General features: G+C 53.8%; 1 protein-coding gene and 1 long non-coding RNA gene across 6 annotated transcripts in view; one reads left to right on the top strand and one right to left on the bottom strand.

The window, feature by feature from the left end:
* Positions 1-5,824, bottom strand: ACHE (acetylcholinesterase (Cartwright blood group)). Of its 4 annotated transcripts, none has more exons than XM_003354481.4 (5): positions 5,715-5,824; positions 3,019-4,105; positions 2,175-2,659; positions 1,219-1,388; positions 1-347 (listed from the first exon to the last, which is right to left on the bottom strand). In XM_003354481.4, exons 2-5 carry the CDS (start codon positions 4,081-4,083, stop codon positions 226-228), a joined length of 1,842 nt encoding a protein of 613 aa, XP_003354529.1. In that variant the 5' UTR covers positions 4,084-4,105; positions 5,715-5,824; the 3' UTR covers positions 1-225. The 4 variants fall into 4 exon arrangements, with proteins under 4 accessions (XP_003354529.1, XP_020941910.1, XP_013850941.2 ...); XM_021086251.1 differs by having other exon boundaries at positions 3,019-4,108; positions 5,715-5,795; XM_013995487.2 differs by lacking the exon at positions 5,715-5,824 and having other exon boundaries at positions 3,019-4,720.
* Positions 4,889-18,792, top strand: part of LOC110259881 — a 25,367-nt gene continuing 11,463 nt past the window's right edge. Inside the window, exons 1-3 of one of the 2 annotated variants that reach the window (XR_002342301.1) lie at positions 4,889-5,528; positions 8,417-8,604; positions 10,990-11,164. This is a non-coding gene — a long non-coding RNA (uncharacterized LOC110259881). Of the gene's footprint in view, positions 5,529-6,995; positions 7,583-8,416; positions 8,605-10,989; positions 11,165-18,792 lie in introns of those variants that run through there. The other variant, XR_002342300.1, reaches the window with a different exon arrangement.

Consider the following 18,792-nt stretch of genomic DNA (forward strand, 5'->3'; position numbering starts at 1 on the left):
TTCTGTGGCTGATAACAGTTTATTGGCAGCCCAGAGGGGCGAAGGCACCGTGGGGGAGGGGGCTCGGCCCGAGACATGCAGAGGGCGGGGAGCCCCAGGGGAAAGGTGGGTGGGCAGGGTCTAGGAATCCTCTCTGTTATATCCCAGCCCTTAAATAAATAGTATATACAGCTGGGGGGGCTGGGCGAGGCGGGCAGGGCAGAGGGACGTGGGGTCCCGCCTGGATCACAGGTCTGAGCAGCGATCCTGCTTGCTGTAATGGTCAAACTGGTTCTTCCAGTGCACCATGTAGGAGCTCCAGCGGTGGAACTCGGCCTTCCACTGGCGCTCCGCCTCGTCCAGCGTGTCTGCGGCCAGGGCGCCCGGCAAGTGGGTGCGGGGAGGACAATGGAAAGGAAGGGAATGGACGTGCGGGGGTGGGTGGGGGGCAGTTCGGGGAGGACACACGGAGAATGTAGGAGGCCATGTGGGATGGTGGAAAGAGGATCAGGAGAATATGCGAAAGAGGGAAGACGGAAGACCAGAAAGAGGACAAGGATAGAGGCGGGGCCGGAGAAGGATGGCGGGAAGGAGGAGGGAGGGGGAGAAAATGACCGGAAGACGGGCACAGAAGGGGTCAGAGGAGGAGGATCCGTGGGTTGGTGGGGAAAAGAGAAGAGACAGAAATGGTTGGCGGTTATAGCCCCACTGTGTGGTGCTATCTAGCCCCAGGGCCTCACTCTCTCCCCAACACCAAGCTCAGGCTCCAAAGAATAATTTTATATAAAAAAGAAAATTGGCTTTTTCATTTCCACTTAGACAACGAAGGCGTGTGGGTCCCTGAGATGGGTCACCGGTCCTCTCCAGCCCCCCAGCCCTGTCCAGTTTGAGTTTCTCGGTTTGAGGAGGGAGGGGGCGCTGGGTCGGAGATCCCTGAGTGGGGCCCTTCCCCACGGTCCGACCACTCTTTAGAGGAGGGGCCCCCTGAGGCCGGAGGGGGAAGAGGCCATGGTCACAGCCGCAGGAACCGGGAGAGGAAGAGGAGGAGGAGGGATAGGGGGAGGCCGGGCCTGGGCCTCGGGGCAGCCTCCCCGTGGGCGGGGCCTGAGCAGGTGCAGGGGGCCTCCGAGGCTGGGGGGAGAAGAGAGGGGTTATACCCTGCCGGCTCCCGCACCCCTCTCTCTCTCCGCGCCCCTTTCCCGTTCCTCCGCCCAGCCCTGCCTGCGGGCTTCTGCGTACCTGTGGCGCTGAGCAATTTGGGTAGGAAGCGGTTCCAGAAGGCGCAGGCCTGGGCACGCAGCCCGCGTCGCACCTCCAGCGGCCGCAGGTTCAGGCTCACGTACTGCTGCGCTCCCGCCGTGTACGGGGGCCACTGCGGGGCTTTGGAATCCCAGGGGTCATTGGGGTCCCTGCGGAAGGAAAGAGAAGGTTCGGCCTCAGGCAAGCCAGCCCCTCCCTGGGGCCTGCGGAATGGAGATGGAGAGTAGGGGGAGGCAGGCTGCTTCCTGACCCCGTGCCCTCTTAGGCTCCAGGGAGAGCCTCATCCCCTCCCTCCCACCGCCTCCTTAATCCTTTCTCTTTTCCAACAGTCCCTGTTGCCTGGAGTCTTCCCCTTCCTCCTGCCTTCCCTCTTTCTGCTGTTCCTCTTCTTTTCCCTCAGTTTTACTGCTCCATCTTTGTTTCTCCCATTAAAAAAAAAAAAAAAAAAAAAAATTGCTGATTTATTGAGCCCTTTACTATATAAACAGGCCTGGTCCTCTCTCTACAAACGTCATATTTACTTCTGCCAACACCCGTATGATGCTGAATTTATGGTCCCCTTCTTCAGACAGGTAAGCTGTCTGCGTGCGCGCACACATGTCACAGCTAATAAAATCACCACCAGTCCAACTGATCCAGTTCTACACTTCAGCTCCTAACTGCGACGGTAACTCCTTTGTCCTTGTCTGTCTCTTCTCTTCACCTCCCTCGGTTCTGTCCCTGTCTCATCAGGATGTGCCACTGCCTCCCCCCTCCCCTTCTCTTGAGGTCTCCTTTGTCATTCTCTCTCCCCCTTTGTCTCCCTTCCTTTCTGAACTTGTCCCCCGCCCAGCCCTTCCTGTCTGCTCTGCTTTTCTGCCTCTTTCTCTGTCTGTCTGTCCCCTCCCCTTGCCTCCCAGGTTCCTGGGGGCCTTCCTCCCCTCAGTACCGCTGACCCTGTGCGGGCGAAGTTGGCCCAGTATCTCATCAGTCGCTGGGCAAAGGTTCTCTCCTCGACGGTGTAGTTTAGCGAGGGTTCCAAGGGGAGCCCGAAGATGAACTCGATCTCGTAGCCGTGGGGCACCCCCATCCAGAGGGGCCAGGAGAGTGTGGATGCTCGGTGTTCAAAGACGTAGGCATAGACTCTGGCGCCCTGGGCGGCCAGTCGCCCAGCCAGCTGGGCCACGGGGCACACGACGTTGTGGTCGCCCACCAAATCACTCATGGCCTCCCTCAGGCGTGCTGGGTCCTCAGGGTGTAGCCAGTCTGTGTAATGCAGGACCACAGCCTCGGCAGCCAGGTCGCTTGCCTGGGGGACCCCGACCCGCACCCCGGCCAGGAACTGGGCCCGGCTGATGAGAGACTCGTTGTCTTTGCTGAAGCCTGGGGCCCCGTAAACCAGAAAATAGGAGCCCTCATCCTTCACCACACCCACCAGCACCTGGGGGGACAGGATGGAGGGATGGGGGGTGGGGAAGCACAGACAGACAGGCAGACAGAAACAGATGGACAAAGAGCCAGAGAGATGAACAGTTATAGACCCAGAACCAGGGAGGAAGAGAACTGGAGATTGGGAAAGGGAAGGAGAGCACGAGAAAATACGCCCACATTTCCTTTCCTCTCTGTCCCCCGGACCACCCTGGGATTGGGTCCTGAGGGAAGAGGAGGTGGCCATGGGGCCCAGAAGCCTGGACCTTTGGGACTGGGTCTTGAGCCCTCTTGTCTGGGTTCCCAGGGGGAGGGGCGGGTGGGAGAACAGGCCTAGAGGAACAAGCTCCGCCCCCTCCAGCCACTAGTCACCTGTAGGCTGTGGAAGTCTCCAGCATTGATGAGGGCCTCAGGCGTGTCACTGAGAAAGTCTCCGTCCACCACAGGCACGAAGGAGAAGCGGAAGACGCTTTCCTGAGGCAGCACATGCCACTCGTGGTCCACGAGATCCTGAGCTGTCCGCGTCCGCAGGCAGGCCACCAGTTCTGTGTCATTGCCACCAGCTCCACCTGGGGGACAGCCCACGAGGCGGGCCAGCAGTGTGGCCCTGCGGCGGGCCTCTCCCACACCCACCGTGGCCCAGGGCCCATTGGGTGCACCGCTCTGCAGCACCGCCCTGTGGAACAGGCCCCGGCTGGGTGGGGACAGCAGGTGCATTCCTACAGAGGCTGCACCTGCGCTTTCCCCAAACAGAGTCACTGACATTGGGTCCCCTCCAAAGGCTGCCACATTCTCCTGCACCCACTGCAGTGCCAGCCTCTGATCCAGCAGACCCACATTGCCAGGGGCCTCCCGGCTCCCGGGCAGGGCCAAGAAGCCAAAGGCTCCCACCCTGTAGTTCATGGACACCAGCACAGTCCCCTCCACCTGGGCCAGGAAGCGGCCATCATACACGTCCAGGGAGGAGGCCCCGCTGTAGAAGCCACCCCCGTAGATCCAGACAAGGACAGGGGTGGGGGACGCAGGCCTGGGGTACGGTGTCCACACGTTGAGGTAGAGGCAGTCCTCACTCAGCTCACGGTTGGGGTTCCACATCTCAGTGCCCTCAAAGCCAGGGTACAAGGTGTCCACATATTGGTAGCAGACGCTTTGGAAGGCTGTGGCATCCAGCACCCCTGGCCAGGGCCGCTTGGGCTCCGGTGGCAGAAAGCGACGGGGGCCCACAGGTGGCTCTGCGAAGGGGATGCCCAGAAAAGCAGAGACAGGGCCCCCAGGGGCCATTAGGCTAATGCCTCGAAGCCGGCCCCCACGCACCGTCACCAGCAGCTCCGGGTCCTCTGGGCCCTCAGCCTCTGCCCCTCCTCCCAGAAGGAAGAGGAGGAGAAGGAGTGGGGAAGCCAGGGAGGGCGTGTGCAGGGGACACCACGGTGGCCTCATGGCTGCCGGGGCAGGCAGGCGTCTGCTGGGAGAAAGAAAGGCAGAGGGTGAAGGCTTGAGGCTGCCAGGAGGGAGGAGATGATTAGGTAACACTCTTGCCCAGGGGTTATCACTGAGCTGCAGAAGAGGTGGGGCAGGTTGGCAGAGAGGAGGAGAGAAATGGTGAGAGGGAGGGAGACAGACAGAGACAAGGACATAGACAGGGAGAACCAAGGGGGCACAGAGACGAGGCGCGCGTGCACACACACACACACACACACATACACACACACAAACAAATGCCGGGGACAAAGATGAGAACTGCCGAGCAATACCCTCCCCTGCCCCGCAGAGGACCCCCCACCCTCCCCTGCTTCCCAGCTGGGTGAACTGGGTTGGGCCCAGTGCAGGCAGTGTCAGCACCAGCACCAGAGGCCGCAGGCCACCGGACAGGCCACCCGACAGGGGCGGGGCCCTCATTGATGGGAGGCGCCGATGGGGGAGCTTGAGGTGGCGTGAAGGCGCAGCCTCTTCTGCGTTGGTCAGGGCCAGGGCCCTGGGGGAGGGGGAGGGTTTGGCACGCAGGGTGTGAGAGCGGCAGGTCCCTGGGTACCCCAAATCCTGCCTAGCCCACACCCTGCTCCACCCACCCCCACTTCATCCAGTCTGGCACAGCGCTCTGGTACTCCCCGGTGCCTGTCAACTGCGCACCCCCCTCGCCCAGCCTCAAAGAACAGACTCGCCAGTTCTGGCCCCCCAGGATTCCAATCCCCCATCTACCCGATGCTGCAGCGCATGCTGTCGCCAGCGGGGGGCAGTAGAGACCGAAAAAAGGTCGGCGCTCCCTGCCTGGAATCCTGGAGCTGGGAACTTAGGGCGGGGGTCTGGGGGCTTGAGGCATTGCCGAGGGGTCTGAAGGGCGACCAGGGTCGCCAGTGTTCTTGGAGCTCCGGAGATCCCCGGCTGTAGGGGCGGGGGCGCTATTTTGGTGCAGCAGCTGCTGCGGTTCCGGCATCTCCAGCCAAGGGATCAAAATTCCCCGGGTCGGAACTCCCCCCTCTCCCGCCGGTCACCCCTCACCCAGCCCCCGCTGCCCCGAGCTGGGGTGGTGGTGATGGAGATTAACTAGGAAACCCGAGTGGGGCTAATTATAACTCGGGGCTTCCGCTAAGCCTCCCCTTCCCCCAAAATAGAGACGGAGTCCCCGCGGGCGGGGGACGCCTGGGCCTGGGAGGGGGCTTCGGCTGGGCGCTGCTCAGGGGCGCTGAGGTCGCAGGATCCGGGGGCACCCAGCCCGGCGCCAGGAACCTGCGCAGCTCGGATTCCGCCCTAAGCAGGGGGCGTCTTCCAGTGGCCCCCAGACAGTCTTGGGGGCGAGCACAGGCAGCGGCGCTCGAGGGTCCCCACGGGAATTCGAGAGCAGAAGCCGGGGCCTGCCCTGCAGGTTGCCGCGCGCGCGGGCGACCGTAAGTATGCGGCGGCGAGGGAAGAGTTAAGGATGAGTGTGGGGCGGCGGGGGGCGTCGCTGGGCAGGCCCCGGGGCGCGGTGGGCGTCCCGTGTGGGGGCCTGGGTCCCTCGGGGAGCTCGCCGGCCTCGGACACGGAACGGACCGCGGGCCGGGGGAGGGTCCCGGGCGGGGCGGGAGACTCACCTGAGGCGGCCGAGCCGGGCCGGGCCGGGCCGCGCCGGGAGCTGGAGGCGGCCGATGTTCCCCGGCGCAGGCTGAGCCGACTCTGACAGCCGCCGCCTCCGGCCCCCCGCACACACCCCCTCCGGGCCGCTCGGCGCCCCCGCCCGCCCCCGCCCCCGCCCACTGTCTCCGCCCCCGCCCCTCCCCGCCTACTCCGGGCTGCCACCTCCCCTCCCTCTGCCTCCCACGAAGCCCAGCTCCCAGAGACCCCGGGGCCCAGACGGACTTCAGGGACAGACGCCGCCGACAGACGGACAGACACGCAGGGACAAACACGTTCGAAAGACCCGCAGCGGCGGAGCAGACAGCCACAGGGACAGACGGACGGACAGAAGCCCGGGGAGACAGACACGCGCAGACAGTCTCATGCCGTGACAGCCAGAGACAAACGGTGACCGACATTCACAGACGGATGGACACACTTGGATACACTGACACGTTGGGGCTGGGGGGGGCAATAAATGAGCATCCCTGACCACGACACAGCAGGGGTGGCATGGGAAGACTGGCGCGTGAAAATGTGGCTGGGGACCCCCTCAGGGGTCTGGGTGGCACCGGTGGAGAAAAGAGGTGGGACACCTCTCGGGATGAGGGCACACCTGTGGGAATGAGGATGTGAACATGAGATCACGAAGGGACACGAAGGGGCCCCCGAGGAGGAAGGAGACCCCCGGGCGGAGGGAGAGGTGACTCTGGGACAGCAGAAGGGAAGGCCAAGGTGGTGGCACGCGCAAGGCTGTGGGGCGAGGCCTCACTCCGCCGCTGCGGTGGAAACTTCTGGAACCCCCGCGGGTGGGTTTGCGCTGGTTCCCTGACGGGTGACCTCGTACTTTCGTCACCAGGGTCCGGTCAGGGCATGACATCACCAGGCCAGGCTCTCATTGGCCGCCGCGGCCAGCAGGTGGGAGCGGCCTGGCCCAGGCGCCCCCAGCCTGGTCCGAGGGGCCTGGGCCCCATGACTCCCCAGGTCCCGCTCTGCAGGGAGTCACCCATGGGGACCGTGGGGCCGCGGCTGCGGCGTTCCTGCACCCAAGATGAGGGTGGAAAAAGAGGGCAGACGTGTGCCCGCGCTAGTGCGCCAGGCGCAAGCCCCCTCCTCTCCTGGGGCAGCCAGCTCTGGAGTCTGCTGCCGGCTCGCTGCGTGAGAGAACGGCCGGCACGGGCGAGCGTCGGGGTGTGCGTGCGTGCGCGCGCGCGCGCGCGCGGCGGTGCGGGCGCTGCGTGGGGCGGGCTCGCCCGCGCACGCTCACTCAGCCGCCGAGCTCCTCAGCGTCTCGGGCCCGCGACCGCTGCCGCGAGGAGCGTGGGGCACCGGGACTTGGGGTCTCGCGGTTCCCCGGAATGCAAGAGACACGCCTATCTCTGGGCCGCGCGGTCGCGGCTCTCCAAGCTGGGCCGCCCCAGCCCCAGCCTGCCCGCCCGCTCCTCGGGAACCAGCCCCTCAGGCGCGGGACCCCGCGCTGGGTCTACTCTTCGCTTTCGCGTGGCGGCCGCCAGGTGGCGCCGAAGGCAGCCGCTCCAGCCTCGGAAACAGGGATGGTCCATCAAGGCCTTGAGGGTGATGGGGGCTTGCCCCCCTGTCTCTCCAAAACGGGCTGTGCCACGCAGGCACCTCATCAGACTTCTCTGGTCGTGAGGTCCTAGGCCCAGACCACAGACATAAGGGAGGTCAGGAACAGCTTATACCCTGAGGTGGTCATAAACCAGTGATAGCTTAGAAGGTGAAAGGGCTGTTCTAGAAGCTGGCCCAGCAGAGATCTCCTCTGCTGGCTTCTGCTCGCTTTGCAGTGGCATCAGTGGGGCAATAACTGTTGGGGGATCCATGGCAGGTAAGGGCAAGAAGGTTGTGGGGTTTCTTTCTCTCTCTCTCTTTTATTATTATTATTTTTTGCTTTTTAGGGCTGCACTGGCGGCATATGGAAGTTCCCAGGTTAGGGGTCTAATCAGAGCTGCAGCTGCCAGCCTACACCACAGCCACAGCAACACCAGATCCGAGCAGCATCTGTGATCTACACCGCATCTCACGGCAACGTGGGATCCTTAACCCACTGAACAAGGCAAGGGATCGAACCCATAACCTCATGGTTCCTAGTGGGATTCATTTCTGCTGCCCCACAGATGGGAACTCCGGTTGTGGAATTTCTGAAGGCAGTCAGAACTTTATTATTTTGGGGGGAGGCTGGGGGTGAAATATGGAAAGTCAGCCGGTGGGAGAGAAAAGGAGAAATTGTACCTGAAGGTGCTTGAGACCCTGGGGCAGGAAGAGGATGATGTCGTTTATGTCAATACCGTTCTTCTCCTTCTGCAGGTGTGGGGAGGGTAGGGGCCGGGCGGCACTAGGGAGATGGGAGGAAGGGTCAGCAGGCCAGGTAGGGGGGTAGGTTGGGATCTGAGGAGGGTGTCCTGATCTTGGAGCCCCTGCTGTGCTTTTCCAGGTTCTGGGTCAGGGAGGGAGGTCAAAAGGACTTGCAAATCTGCATGGAGTCCTAGGGTGCAGGTGTGGGAGACCCTGCAGAAGGAGGCCAGGACTCTGTAGCTGCCCGCAGCTCTGGGAGATGTGCTGAGGAGCCACGTGCATCCTCAACCTGCAGTTTGTCCCAGGATTGGGAGGATGGAGGAGACCATACAGACTGTGTTCTCATCTCAGAACCTTTTAAAATTAGCAGCGGACCACTCCAGAGAGCCAGGATTAAGGGTGCAGGTGTCAGGAGATCCACAGCGTCCTGGAGCAAGCCCTGGACGGGGTTCTCACTCAGAGTTCTGCCGACTGGTGGGGAGACCTCTGGAGGGACAACACTGCTCGTCTTGGCTTCAGTTTCCCCACGTCCAAAATGGTGGATTGGACTTGAAGGTATGTCAGAATCCCGGGGCCACTTACAGGCGCTGATCCACCTGGTGTTGGGTGGAGTCCTTAAATCTGCATTTTTAGCAGGTCATCAGGGCAGTCGCAGCACGAGGGTGGTCTGACAACCACAAGAGGAAAAATGTGGGATGAGGTGCCCCCATAGTGGCACCAAACTGACCTCCTCGGGGTCAGCAGGCTGAGTAGGTCAGCAGGAAGTGCTCCGGGTAGTCAGCGGATTCCAGACCTGACCCAGACACCTCTGGCCACCAGGGCAGATGGATAAAGATTTGCGCTTATTCTTAAAAGTGGGTAGAACTACCCGGAACAATTCCCTTTTTTACCTTGAGCCTTTCTCTAACCTTTGTCAACAGGGACCTCACCTGTTGACCCATAACACCTTCCCCTGTGTAGTCCAACATAGTCACCTCCCCCGTGTGACCACACCTCCACAGCTGTCACTACAGAGATGTTCTCATCCATTTCTTCCTTCTTCCTGTCTGCTTATCCGGGAATCCATCTGGCTTCTGTCATCAGTGCTGCCAATTCTACAGCTCTTGCATCTCTGTCTTCTACCTTTGCTAACACAGGGAACCCCTACTTCCACTGAAGTCCTCTGCCAGCAAAAAGGATTCTCATCTCTGTTGATGTGTTAGGATTCAGTTCAGCTATGTGAGACAGAAAATCAAACAATAATGGCTTGAATTAAATGTAATGGAAATATATTTCCCTGTGAGATAAAAGGGACCCAGAAGTCAGCCATGGAGGGTGGGCAGGATGCCCTCGACGTCAGGGACCTGATTCCTTTACATAGAGTTTTCTTGCTTAATCATTTTCAATATGTAGCTTCCACTGCGTGGTGTAACATGGCTGCTGGAGCATCAGCCATCACATCTACATTCCTACCAGCAGGAAGGAGGAAGGACTGAGGAAGGGTATCCATACTCCCTTTAAGGACACTTTTTGGGAATCACAGACACACAGACTTCCATTTATATCCCACTGGCCAGAACTTAATCCTAAGGTCAGAACTGGCTCTACAGGAGGTTCAGAGATGTAGTTTTTGTGCGGGATGACTGTGCTCATCTCAGACTTGGCTATCCTAATCCTGCGGAAGAAGAGGGAGCAGATACAGGGGACGGTCACTGTTTATCAAGCCTCGGGTAACTTCCTTTACCTCTGTCAGTGCAGGACTCAAACATACTTCTCAAATTTTTCAACTCAGGGATGACGTCGCCCCCCCCCCGCCCCCGGTGGCCCCCTACCCCGATTCCTTCATGAATGTCCCCGTCCTGCGTTTAGCCAAAGTCTATACCCAGTTGCCTTTCCTCAACATGCACTGGTTTTCTGGCTGCGCTGCGAGGTGGGAGTCCGCTGGGGGGCGCTGTGCGCAAGCCTGGCCGGAGCCGCTGTGCCGCCGCAGACGCTGAGGCTCCATTGTGCTTTCACTAGGCAGAGCCCCGTGAACCCGCTGGGGCTGAGGGAGGGAAAGGGATTCCTGACGGGCAGCGCCACCGGGGTCTCCTCATCACCCCAGGGCTCAGAGCGAGGAGGGGCGTTGATTACCTATACCACAACTCGTGGCAACGCCGGATCCTTAACCCAGTGAGCGAGGCCAGGGATTGAACCCGTGTCCTCCTGAATACTAGGGGGGGGTTCGTTATAGCTGAGCCGCAACGGGAACTCCACCTCGTGACCCCTTCTGAAGGTTGGCCTAAAATTCATACTTGATCCAAGTTACAGCGTTTTGTGTGATTCCTTTTTGGACTCATCCATCCATCCCATTTGTGTCTTTTTCCTCTTTTGCTCGTTTTGATCATTTTGCACAGTTTTTAGCCAGTCTTGGGAGAGTCTCATTTTATTTCCACAATCCTGTTAAGTATTTCACCAGTTTACCGTATTTCCCATGCAGTTCATCACACATCCTTTATTCTCTCTCCCTTTTTCTAGCTGAGGGTAGGGTGGTGTGTGGGGGTTCATACTCTTATGCTCTGGATTGACTCATTTTAGACATCACTATCCTTCTTGGGTTGATTTTGGCTCGTGAGCTGTAATGGTTCCGAAAGGGCTGAAGGGTGTAATATAATTCACAGTGAGTACATTTCGCCCCGTGTTACCATTTATCCGCTCTGGTGTCAGAACCCTGGAGGAACTCAGATCTGGGAGTGTGACTCAGCACCCACCTGATGATCCCTGGCGTGCTGGCCTGCTGCCCACTCAGATCCTGGTTTCACACAGGCTCCAGCCACCCCGATGCGGTTTCAGTCTAAACGTTAGCAGCGCATCTTGGATGACTTCTTGGGAACAGCTGGTGCGGTTGGAGTAGATGGTCTCGATGTTTGACACCCAGCGAGCTCCTGTAAATGTTCCCTTTTGCTCCTGGCCGCCCTGCAGGTTACCAGCCAGCCACCGAGAGCCATCCCAAAGCAGTTTCCTTGAATGACCTTGGCTGCGACCCAGGGACACCAAGCATCAAACCCAGGAGTTGGTTGCAGAGCCTGGAAGGACCTGTCTGGGCTGGCTGCAGGATTAACTTTGTGGCCGACGGTCCAGCAGCTAGAGCCCCAAGGTGAGTGTCCACACCATCGGGGACATCGGAGCAGGGCTAGGGAGTATCCCCGACCCAGTGGTACCTCCATCCACATGAGTGTTTACTGGGGCTTGTTTGCCCGCCACTGTGCCTGACCACTTGGCATAGCACCATCCTGACGAATTCTCACTCACAACATTGCAGAGTGGTACATCCTCTAATCCTGCAAGTGAAGAGTCAGGAGATGGAAATGGACACAGAGAGGTTAAGCTGTGAATTACTTCCATCAGCTGCTCAGTGGAGGGCCTGGATTTCGGCTGGGAACCCTGACCCGTGGGGGTGGCGTGCTTTGGAGTCACTCACTGCTGTGACTTCCAGAAGCCTTCCTCGAGTCAAGGACATGAAGACAGGTGGGGTGGGCGCCCGTGCTTGCTGGGACCCCCCTCCTCCCTGTCTGCCTGCCGGCCCTTCCTGGCCTGCTCGCTCTCTCCCTCTCAGGATCCTGCCCGGCAGACCCTCCAGCCATCTCAGACCCTGAAGACCGGTGGGTCTGGGCGAGGGGTGTGAGGCTATTGCCCAGCATTTCAAGGGTGGAGGGCAGGGGCAGGGGCAGGGGCAGGACACACTCCGGGGAGGAGAATGGTCTCTGCGGTTTCCAGGGGCCCTCCCCTCTCACCACGTGGGACCTCACACCTCCATCCCACTTCCACGCTGAGACCTCCCCCCACAGCACGAGCCCACCCTGCTCAGCCAGGTCAGAGGGCACTGGCTGTCCAGCCTTGACCCAGAGCCCAGGGTAGCCCCAGGCTCCATCTCTCTGGCCCTTCCCTGGCCACCCGCCCCCCCATTTCAGGGGCCACTTCCAGAGCCCCTTCCTTCCGCCCTCACTTCCTGGGCCTCTGTGATTTTCAGGGATTGAGATTCAAGGAGAAAGGGCACCCCTCCCTGGCTGCGTCTCTGGAGGCTGGTGGGCTCTTGGGACAGGGAAGGGACAGCAGGACAGAGGACGTGAGGTCCCCAGGGACGCTGTGGTGTGAGGAAGGTGGGAGGAGTTTAAGCTGGGAGGTGGCAATGCTTCAGCCCTTCTCGCCGCCTCACTTCCTTTCCTCCTTCATGTGGTCATTTTCATCACCCCATCCATCCTCCTTTGCCTGCAGGACAAGCCCCAGATTCTCCCAGGCACACATGCACTTCTTTTACTTTATTTATTTATTTTTACCAAATAAAGTATGGCTTTTGTTAATAATAATGGACCAGTATGGGTTAGTTAGTTATAGCAGATCCCATGCGCTTGTTTGAATTGTCAGAGGGGATCTCCCTTTCTGTCACTGGCAAGCTGTGCTGGGTGGGGAGCGGGGATGTGTCTGGAAAAGAAGCTATGAGGGAACTGGGGTGCTCTCTTAGAGGTTGGGGTCTAATTCTTCTTTTGGTGGTGTGTTGTCTTTTTCTTCTTTTTTTTTTGGTCTAATGTGTGGTTACGTTTGTGAATGTGTTCCATGGGCATCTGCAAGAGAGTTCTCTTCTCTGTTTTCAGGATACAGAATTCATTACCTAGATCGGTTGGATTTGCCTTATTCAGTTGTTTAGGCTTTTTGCATTCTATTAAGCTCTTTCTACATCCATTTCTTTTTTGGTCCTTTTGATTTATCCTGGGCTGAGAGAAATGAATTAGTGTTCTCATATTCATGTGCTTCTATTTTTTTTTTTTTTTTGTCTTTTTGCTGTTGTTGTTGTTGCTATTTCTTGGGCCGCTCCCGCGGCATATGGAGGTTCCCAGGCTAGGGGTTGAATCGGAGCTGTAGCCACCGGCCTACGCCAGAGCCACAGCAACGCGGGATCCGAGCCGCGTCTGCAACCTACACCACAGCTCACGGCAACGCCTGATCGTTAACCCACTGAGCAAGGGCAGGGACCGAACCCGCAACCTCATGGTTCCTAGTCAGATTCGTTAACCACTGCGCCATGACGGGAACTCCGCCTGCTTCTATTTCTTATATATTTTTTATAGGTTTAGCTCTAAAAATGTTGATAACTTTGCAAATGGGCACATAGATGTCCATAACTGTCATATCTTCATTGTGAGCTACACACTCTGCCGTTAGAAAGTGTCTTTCGTTGTGGCTTTGCGGGTTAAGAACCTGACATAGTGTCTGTGAGGATTCGGGATGGATCCCTGGCCTCGCTCAGTGGGTTAAGGATATCAAAAGTGGTCCAACGTTACTGTCCTTAAGGAAATGCAAATTAAAACCACAGCGAAATACTATCACACACTGATAAAGGACAGCTAAAATTAAAAAGTACTTCCAAGAAATTTTCCAGGTTAAGGATCCAGACTTGCTGCAGCTGTGGTGCAGGTTGCAGCTGTGGTGTGCGTTCAGTCCCTGCCCTAGGAACTTCCACAGGCCACAAATGTGGCAAAAAAAAAAAAAATGTATATGTATATATGTATATATATATACACTGACAGAAGTTCTCTGGTGGTTTAGTACATTAAGGATCCAGCGTTGTCACTGCTGTGGCTCGGGTCATTGCTGTGGTATGCATTCTGTTCCTGGCCCAGGAAATTTCACATGCTGTGAGTGTAGACAAAAAGAAAGAAAAAATTTTTTTGAGCTGTTGAGTATAAACATTTTGAATAAAGAACTTTTTTTTGGTGTATTTTAAAATGGATACATAGGAAATTGACCTGCCTTTTTCATCAAAAATGAGAAGTCTAGTAGGAATTACACAGTACAGCCAGAGAATGCACACAACCCAACATTAAAATGTTTGGATTTGATGCTTATTTATGTTATGGTTTATTCTCTGATCTGAGTTTGAATGGGGAACCTTCATATGTTTTTTTCCTTTTGTCATGCCCATGGCATGCAGAAGTTTTCCGTCCAGGGATTGAACCTGCGCCACAGCAGTGACAGTGCTGGATCCTTAACCTGCTAAGCCACCAGGGAACTGCTTTCCTATATGTTTTAACTGTGTTTATTTGGGGTTTTATTTAATCTGAGGTAAGTGATAATTGGAAGCATCTTAAAATGTAAAATTAGGAGCTGGTATCCATGAGGACTCAAGCTCGATCCCTGGCCTTGCTTATTAGGTTAAGGATCCAGTGTTGCCGTGAGCTAGGTGTAGGTCCCAGATGTGGCTCAGATCTGGCATTGCTGTGGCTGTGGCCGGTAGCTACAGCTCTGATTCAACCCCCTGGCCTGGGAATTTCCATATGCTGAGGGTGTGGACCTAAAGAGACCGAAAAAAAAAAAAAAAGAAAAAAAAAAGAAGTAAAACTGTAGGTGTTCTCTTGTGGCTCGGTGAAGGTAAGGATCTGGCATTGTCACTGATGTGGCTCAGGTTGCTGCTGTGGTGCAGGTTCAATCCCTGCCACAGTTGCAGCCAAAAAAAAAAAAATTATAGATGCAAAGTGACAATTTATAGACTTGCACACAATATCTCACAAGTTACCAGAGCAATGCCGAACATGTTCTTCCGTAAACTTTCTGGCTGATTTTTAATTTAGAAAAGATTCTTTTATTTATTTATTTTTTTGGGTCTTTTTGCCTTTTCTAGGGCTGTACCTGCGGTATATGGAGGTTCCCAGGTTAGGGGTCTGATCAGTGCTGTAGCTGCCGCCCGACACGACAGCCACAGCAAAGCGGGATCTGAGCCGCATCTGCGACCCACATCAAACATCACAGCACGGCCCATCCCCAGCCCACTGAGCAAGGCCAGGGATCAAACCTGCAACCTCATGGTTGCAAGTTGGACTCAATAACCACTGAGCCATGATGGTAAGGCCTAGAAAAGATTCTAAGATATGGCCAGTAAGGTTAAATTTAAGCTGTACAAGGTTATATTGCAATATAATTTTATTTATATATTTATTTACTCCTTATACAACCATTATTTTACTGATTTATTTTATTATTACTCAAACGAATTTATCACATCTGTAGTTGTGTAATGATCATAACAATCTGATTTCAATCTGAATTCCATCCCATGACCCAAGCACATCCCCCCGCCCCCGAAACCATCCCCTCCGGAGACCAAGTTTTTCAGTGTCTGTGAGTCAGCATCTGTTCTGCAAAGAAGTTCCGTCTGTCCTTTTTTCAGATTCCACATGTCAGGGAAAGCGTGTGATGTTGGTGTCTCATTGTATGGCTGACTTCACTTAGCATGATAGTTTCTAGGTCCATCCATGTTGCTACAAATGCCGGCATTTCGTTCTTTTTGATGGCTGAGTGATATTCCATTGTGTATAGGTACCACATCTTCTGGATCCACTCCTCTGTCGATGGGCATTGAGGTTGTTTCCGTGTCTTGGCTGTTGTAAGTAGTGCTGCAATGAACACTGGAATACATGTGTCTTTGCGAGTCGTGGTTTTCTCTGGATAGATGCCCAGGAGTGGGATTGCTGGATCAAATGGTAGTTCTATGTTTGGTTTTCTGAGGAATCTCCATGCTGCTTTCCACGGTGGTCGCACCAATTTACAGTCCCACCAACAGTGTAACAGGGTTCCTTTTTCTCCACACCCTCTCCAGCACTTACTGTTTGTAGACTTTTGGATGATGGCCACTCTGGCTGGTGTAAGGTGGTGCCTCATCGTGGTTTTGACTTGCATTTCTCTAATAATGAGTGACGCTGAACATCGTTTCATGTGTTTCTCGGCCATCTGTATGTCTTCTTTGGAGAACTGTCTGTTTAGATCTTCTGCCCATTTTTGGGTGGGGTTGTTTGTTTTTTTGGTATGGAGCTGCAGAAGGTGTTTATAAATTTTGGCGATTAATCCCTTGTCCGTCGATTCATTTGCAAAGATTGTCTCCCATTCTGTGGGTTGTCTTTTTGTGTTGTTGAGGGTTTCCTTTGCTGTGCAGAAACTTTGAAGTTTGAGTAGGTCCCGTTTGTTTATTTTTCTTTTTTGTTGTCAATACTCTCTAAGAGGTGGATCTGAGAAGATGTTGCTGTCGTTTATGTCCGAGAGTGTTTGGCCTGTGTTTTCCTCTAGGAGTTTGATAGTGTCTGGTCTTATGTCTAGGCCTTCAATCCATTTTGAGTTTATTTTTGTGTATGGTGTTAGGGAGTGTTCTCATTTCATTCTTTTCCATGTGGCTGTCCAGTTTTCCCAGCACCACTTATTGAACAAGCTGTCCTTTCTCCATTGTATAGTCTTGCTTCCTTTGTCATAGATTAGTTGGCTGTAAGTGCATGGGTTTAATTCTGGGCTTTCTGTCCTGTTCCACTGATCTATATGTCTGTCTTTGTGCCAGTACCATGCAGTTTTGACGACTGTTGCTTTGTAGTGTAGTCTGAAGTCCGGGAGCCTGATTCCTCCAGCTCCATGTTTCTTTTTCAGGATGTCTTTGGCTATTCTGGGTCTTTTGTACTTCCAAACAAACTTTAAAGTGTTTTGTTCGAGTTCTGTGAAAAATGTCCTTGGTAATTTGATAGGGATTGCATTGAATCTGTAGATTGCCTCGGGTAGCGTAGTCATTTTGATAGTATTAACTCTTCCAATCCACAAGCATGGTATATCTTTCCATCTATTTGTGTCATCTTTGATTTCTTTCGTCAGTGGCTTGTAGTTTTCAGAGTACAGGTCTTTTGTTGCTTTAGGTAGGTTTGCTCCTAAGTATTTTATTCTTTTGGATGCGATGGTAAACGGGATTGCTTCCCTAATTTCCTTCTCTGCTTTTTCGTTGTTAGTATATAGAAACGCTATCGACTTCTGTGTATTGATTTTGTATCCCGCGACGTTGCCAAATTCGTGGATGAGCTCTAACGGTTTTCTGGTAGAGTCTTTAGGATTCTCTAGGTATAGTATCATGTCATCTGCAAATAGTGATAGTTTGGCTTCTTCCTTTCCAATTTGGATTCCTTTGATCTCTTTTACTTCTCTGATTGCTGTGGCTAGGACTTCCAGAACTATGTTGCAGAGTAGTGGCGAGAGCGGACATCCTTGTCTTGTTCCTGATCTCAGCGGGAATTCGTTCAGCTTTTCACCATTGAGAATGATGTTCGCTGTGGGTTTGTCGTATATGGCCTTTATCATGTTGAGGTAGGTTCCCGTTATGCCCACTTTCTGAAGGGTTTTTTTTTTTTTTTTTTTTTTTTAATCAGGAATGGGTGTTGGATGTTGTCAAAGGCTTTTCCTGCGTCTATTGAGAGGATCATATGGTTTTTATCCTTCAGTTTGCTAATGTGGTGTATCACACTGATGGATTTGCGGATATCGAAGAACCCTTGCATCCCTGGGATGAATCCCACTTGATCATGACGTGCAGTCCTTTTAATGTATTGTTGGATGCGGTTTGCGAGTGTTTTGTTGAGGATTTTTGCATCGATGTTCATCAGTGATATCGGCCTGTGGTTTTCTTTTTTTGTGGAGTCGTTGTCTGGTTTTGGTACCAGGGTGACGGTGGCCTCATAGAATGAGTTTGGGAGTATCCCTTCTTCTGCAATTTTTTGAAATGGTTTCAGAAGGAGAGGTGTTGGCTCTTCTCTAAATGTTTGGTAGAATTTGCCTGTGAAGCCATCTGGTCCTGGACTTTTGTTTGTTGGAAGTTTTTTAATCACAGTTTCAATTTCAGTTCTTGTGATGGGTCCATTCATCTTTTCTATTTCATCTTGGTTTAGTCTTGGAAGATTGTACTTTTCTAAGAATTTGTTCATTTCTTCTAGGTTTTCCATTTTATTGGCATATAGTTGCATGTAGTAGTCTCTTATGATCCTTTGTATGTCTGTGATGTCCGGTGTTACTTCTCCTTTTTCATTTCTAATTTTATTGATTTGTGTCCTCTCTCTTTTTTGCTTGGTAAGTCTGGCTAGGGGTATATCGATTTTGCTGATCTTTTCGAAGAACCAGCTTTTCGTTTCACTGATCTTTTCTGTGGTTTTCTTTGCTTCTATTTCATTGATTTCTGCTCTGAGCCTTATGATTTCTTTCCTTCTACTAACTTCAGGTCTTGTCTGTTCTTCTCTCTCGAGCTGCTTTAGATGTAAAGTTAGCTTGTTTATGTGAGCTTTTTCTTCTTTCCTGAGGTGGGCTTGCATTGCTATAAACTTTCCTCTTAGAATGGGTTTTGCTGCATCCCATAGGTTTTGGGGTGTTGTGTCTTTGTTGTCATTTGCTTCTAGGTATTTTCTCATTTCCTCTTTGATTTCTTCAGTGATCCATTGGTTGTTTAGTAGCATGCTGTTTAGTCTCCACGTGTTTGTGTTTTTTTGCAGTTTTTTCCCTTGCTGTTGCTGTCCAGTTGTATGGCGTTGTGGTTGGAAAAGATGCTTGATATGATTGCAGTTTTCTTAAAGTTACCGAGGTTGGATTTGTAGCCCAGGATGTGGTCAGTCTTAGAGAGTGTTCCATGTGCACTTGAGAAGAGTGTGTATTCTGTTGCTTTTGGATGAATTGTCCTATAAATATCTATTAAGTCCATCTGGTTTAATGTATCATTCAGGGCCTGCGTTTCCTTATTGATTTTCTGTCTGGTTGATCTGTCCATTGCTGTAAGTGGGGTGTTAAAGTCCCCCACTATTGCTGTGTTATTGTTGATTTCTCCTTTTAAGGTTGTTAGCAGTTGCCTGATATGTTGTGGTGAACCTGTGTTTGGTGCGTAGATATTTAAAATTGTTATATCCTGTAAATATCTATTAAGTCCATCTGGTTTAATGCTTCATT

This window comes from Sus scrofa, chromosome 3 (assembly GCF_000003025.6).
Source record: "Sus scrofa isolate TJ Tabasco breed Duroc chromosome 3, Sscrofa11.1, whole genome shotgun sequence".
NCBI classification, from domain to species: domain Eukaryota; kingdom Metazoa; phylum Chordata; class Mammalia; order Artiodactyla; family Suidae; genus Sus; species Sus scrofa.

Excerpts from the sequence above, each read along its gene's own strand:
- ACHE (XM_013995487.2), bottom strand. The coding sequence starts at position 4,542 with ATGAGGGCCCCGCCCCTGTCGGGTGGCCTGTCCGGTGGCCTGCGGCCT. Across the intron at positions 2,660-3,018 it reads GAGACTTCCACAGCCTACAG|GTGCTGGTGGGTGTGGTGAA; the intron begins GTGACTAGTGGC and ends CTGTCCCCCCAG. Across the intron at positions 348-1,218 it reads CAAATTGCTCAGCGCCACAG|ACACGCTGGACGAGGCGGAG; the intron begins GTACGCAGAAGC and ends CCCTGGCCGCAG.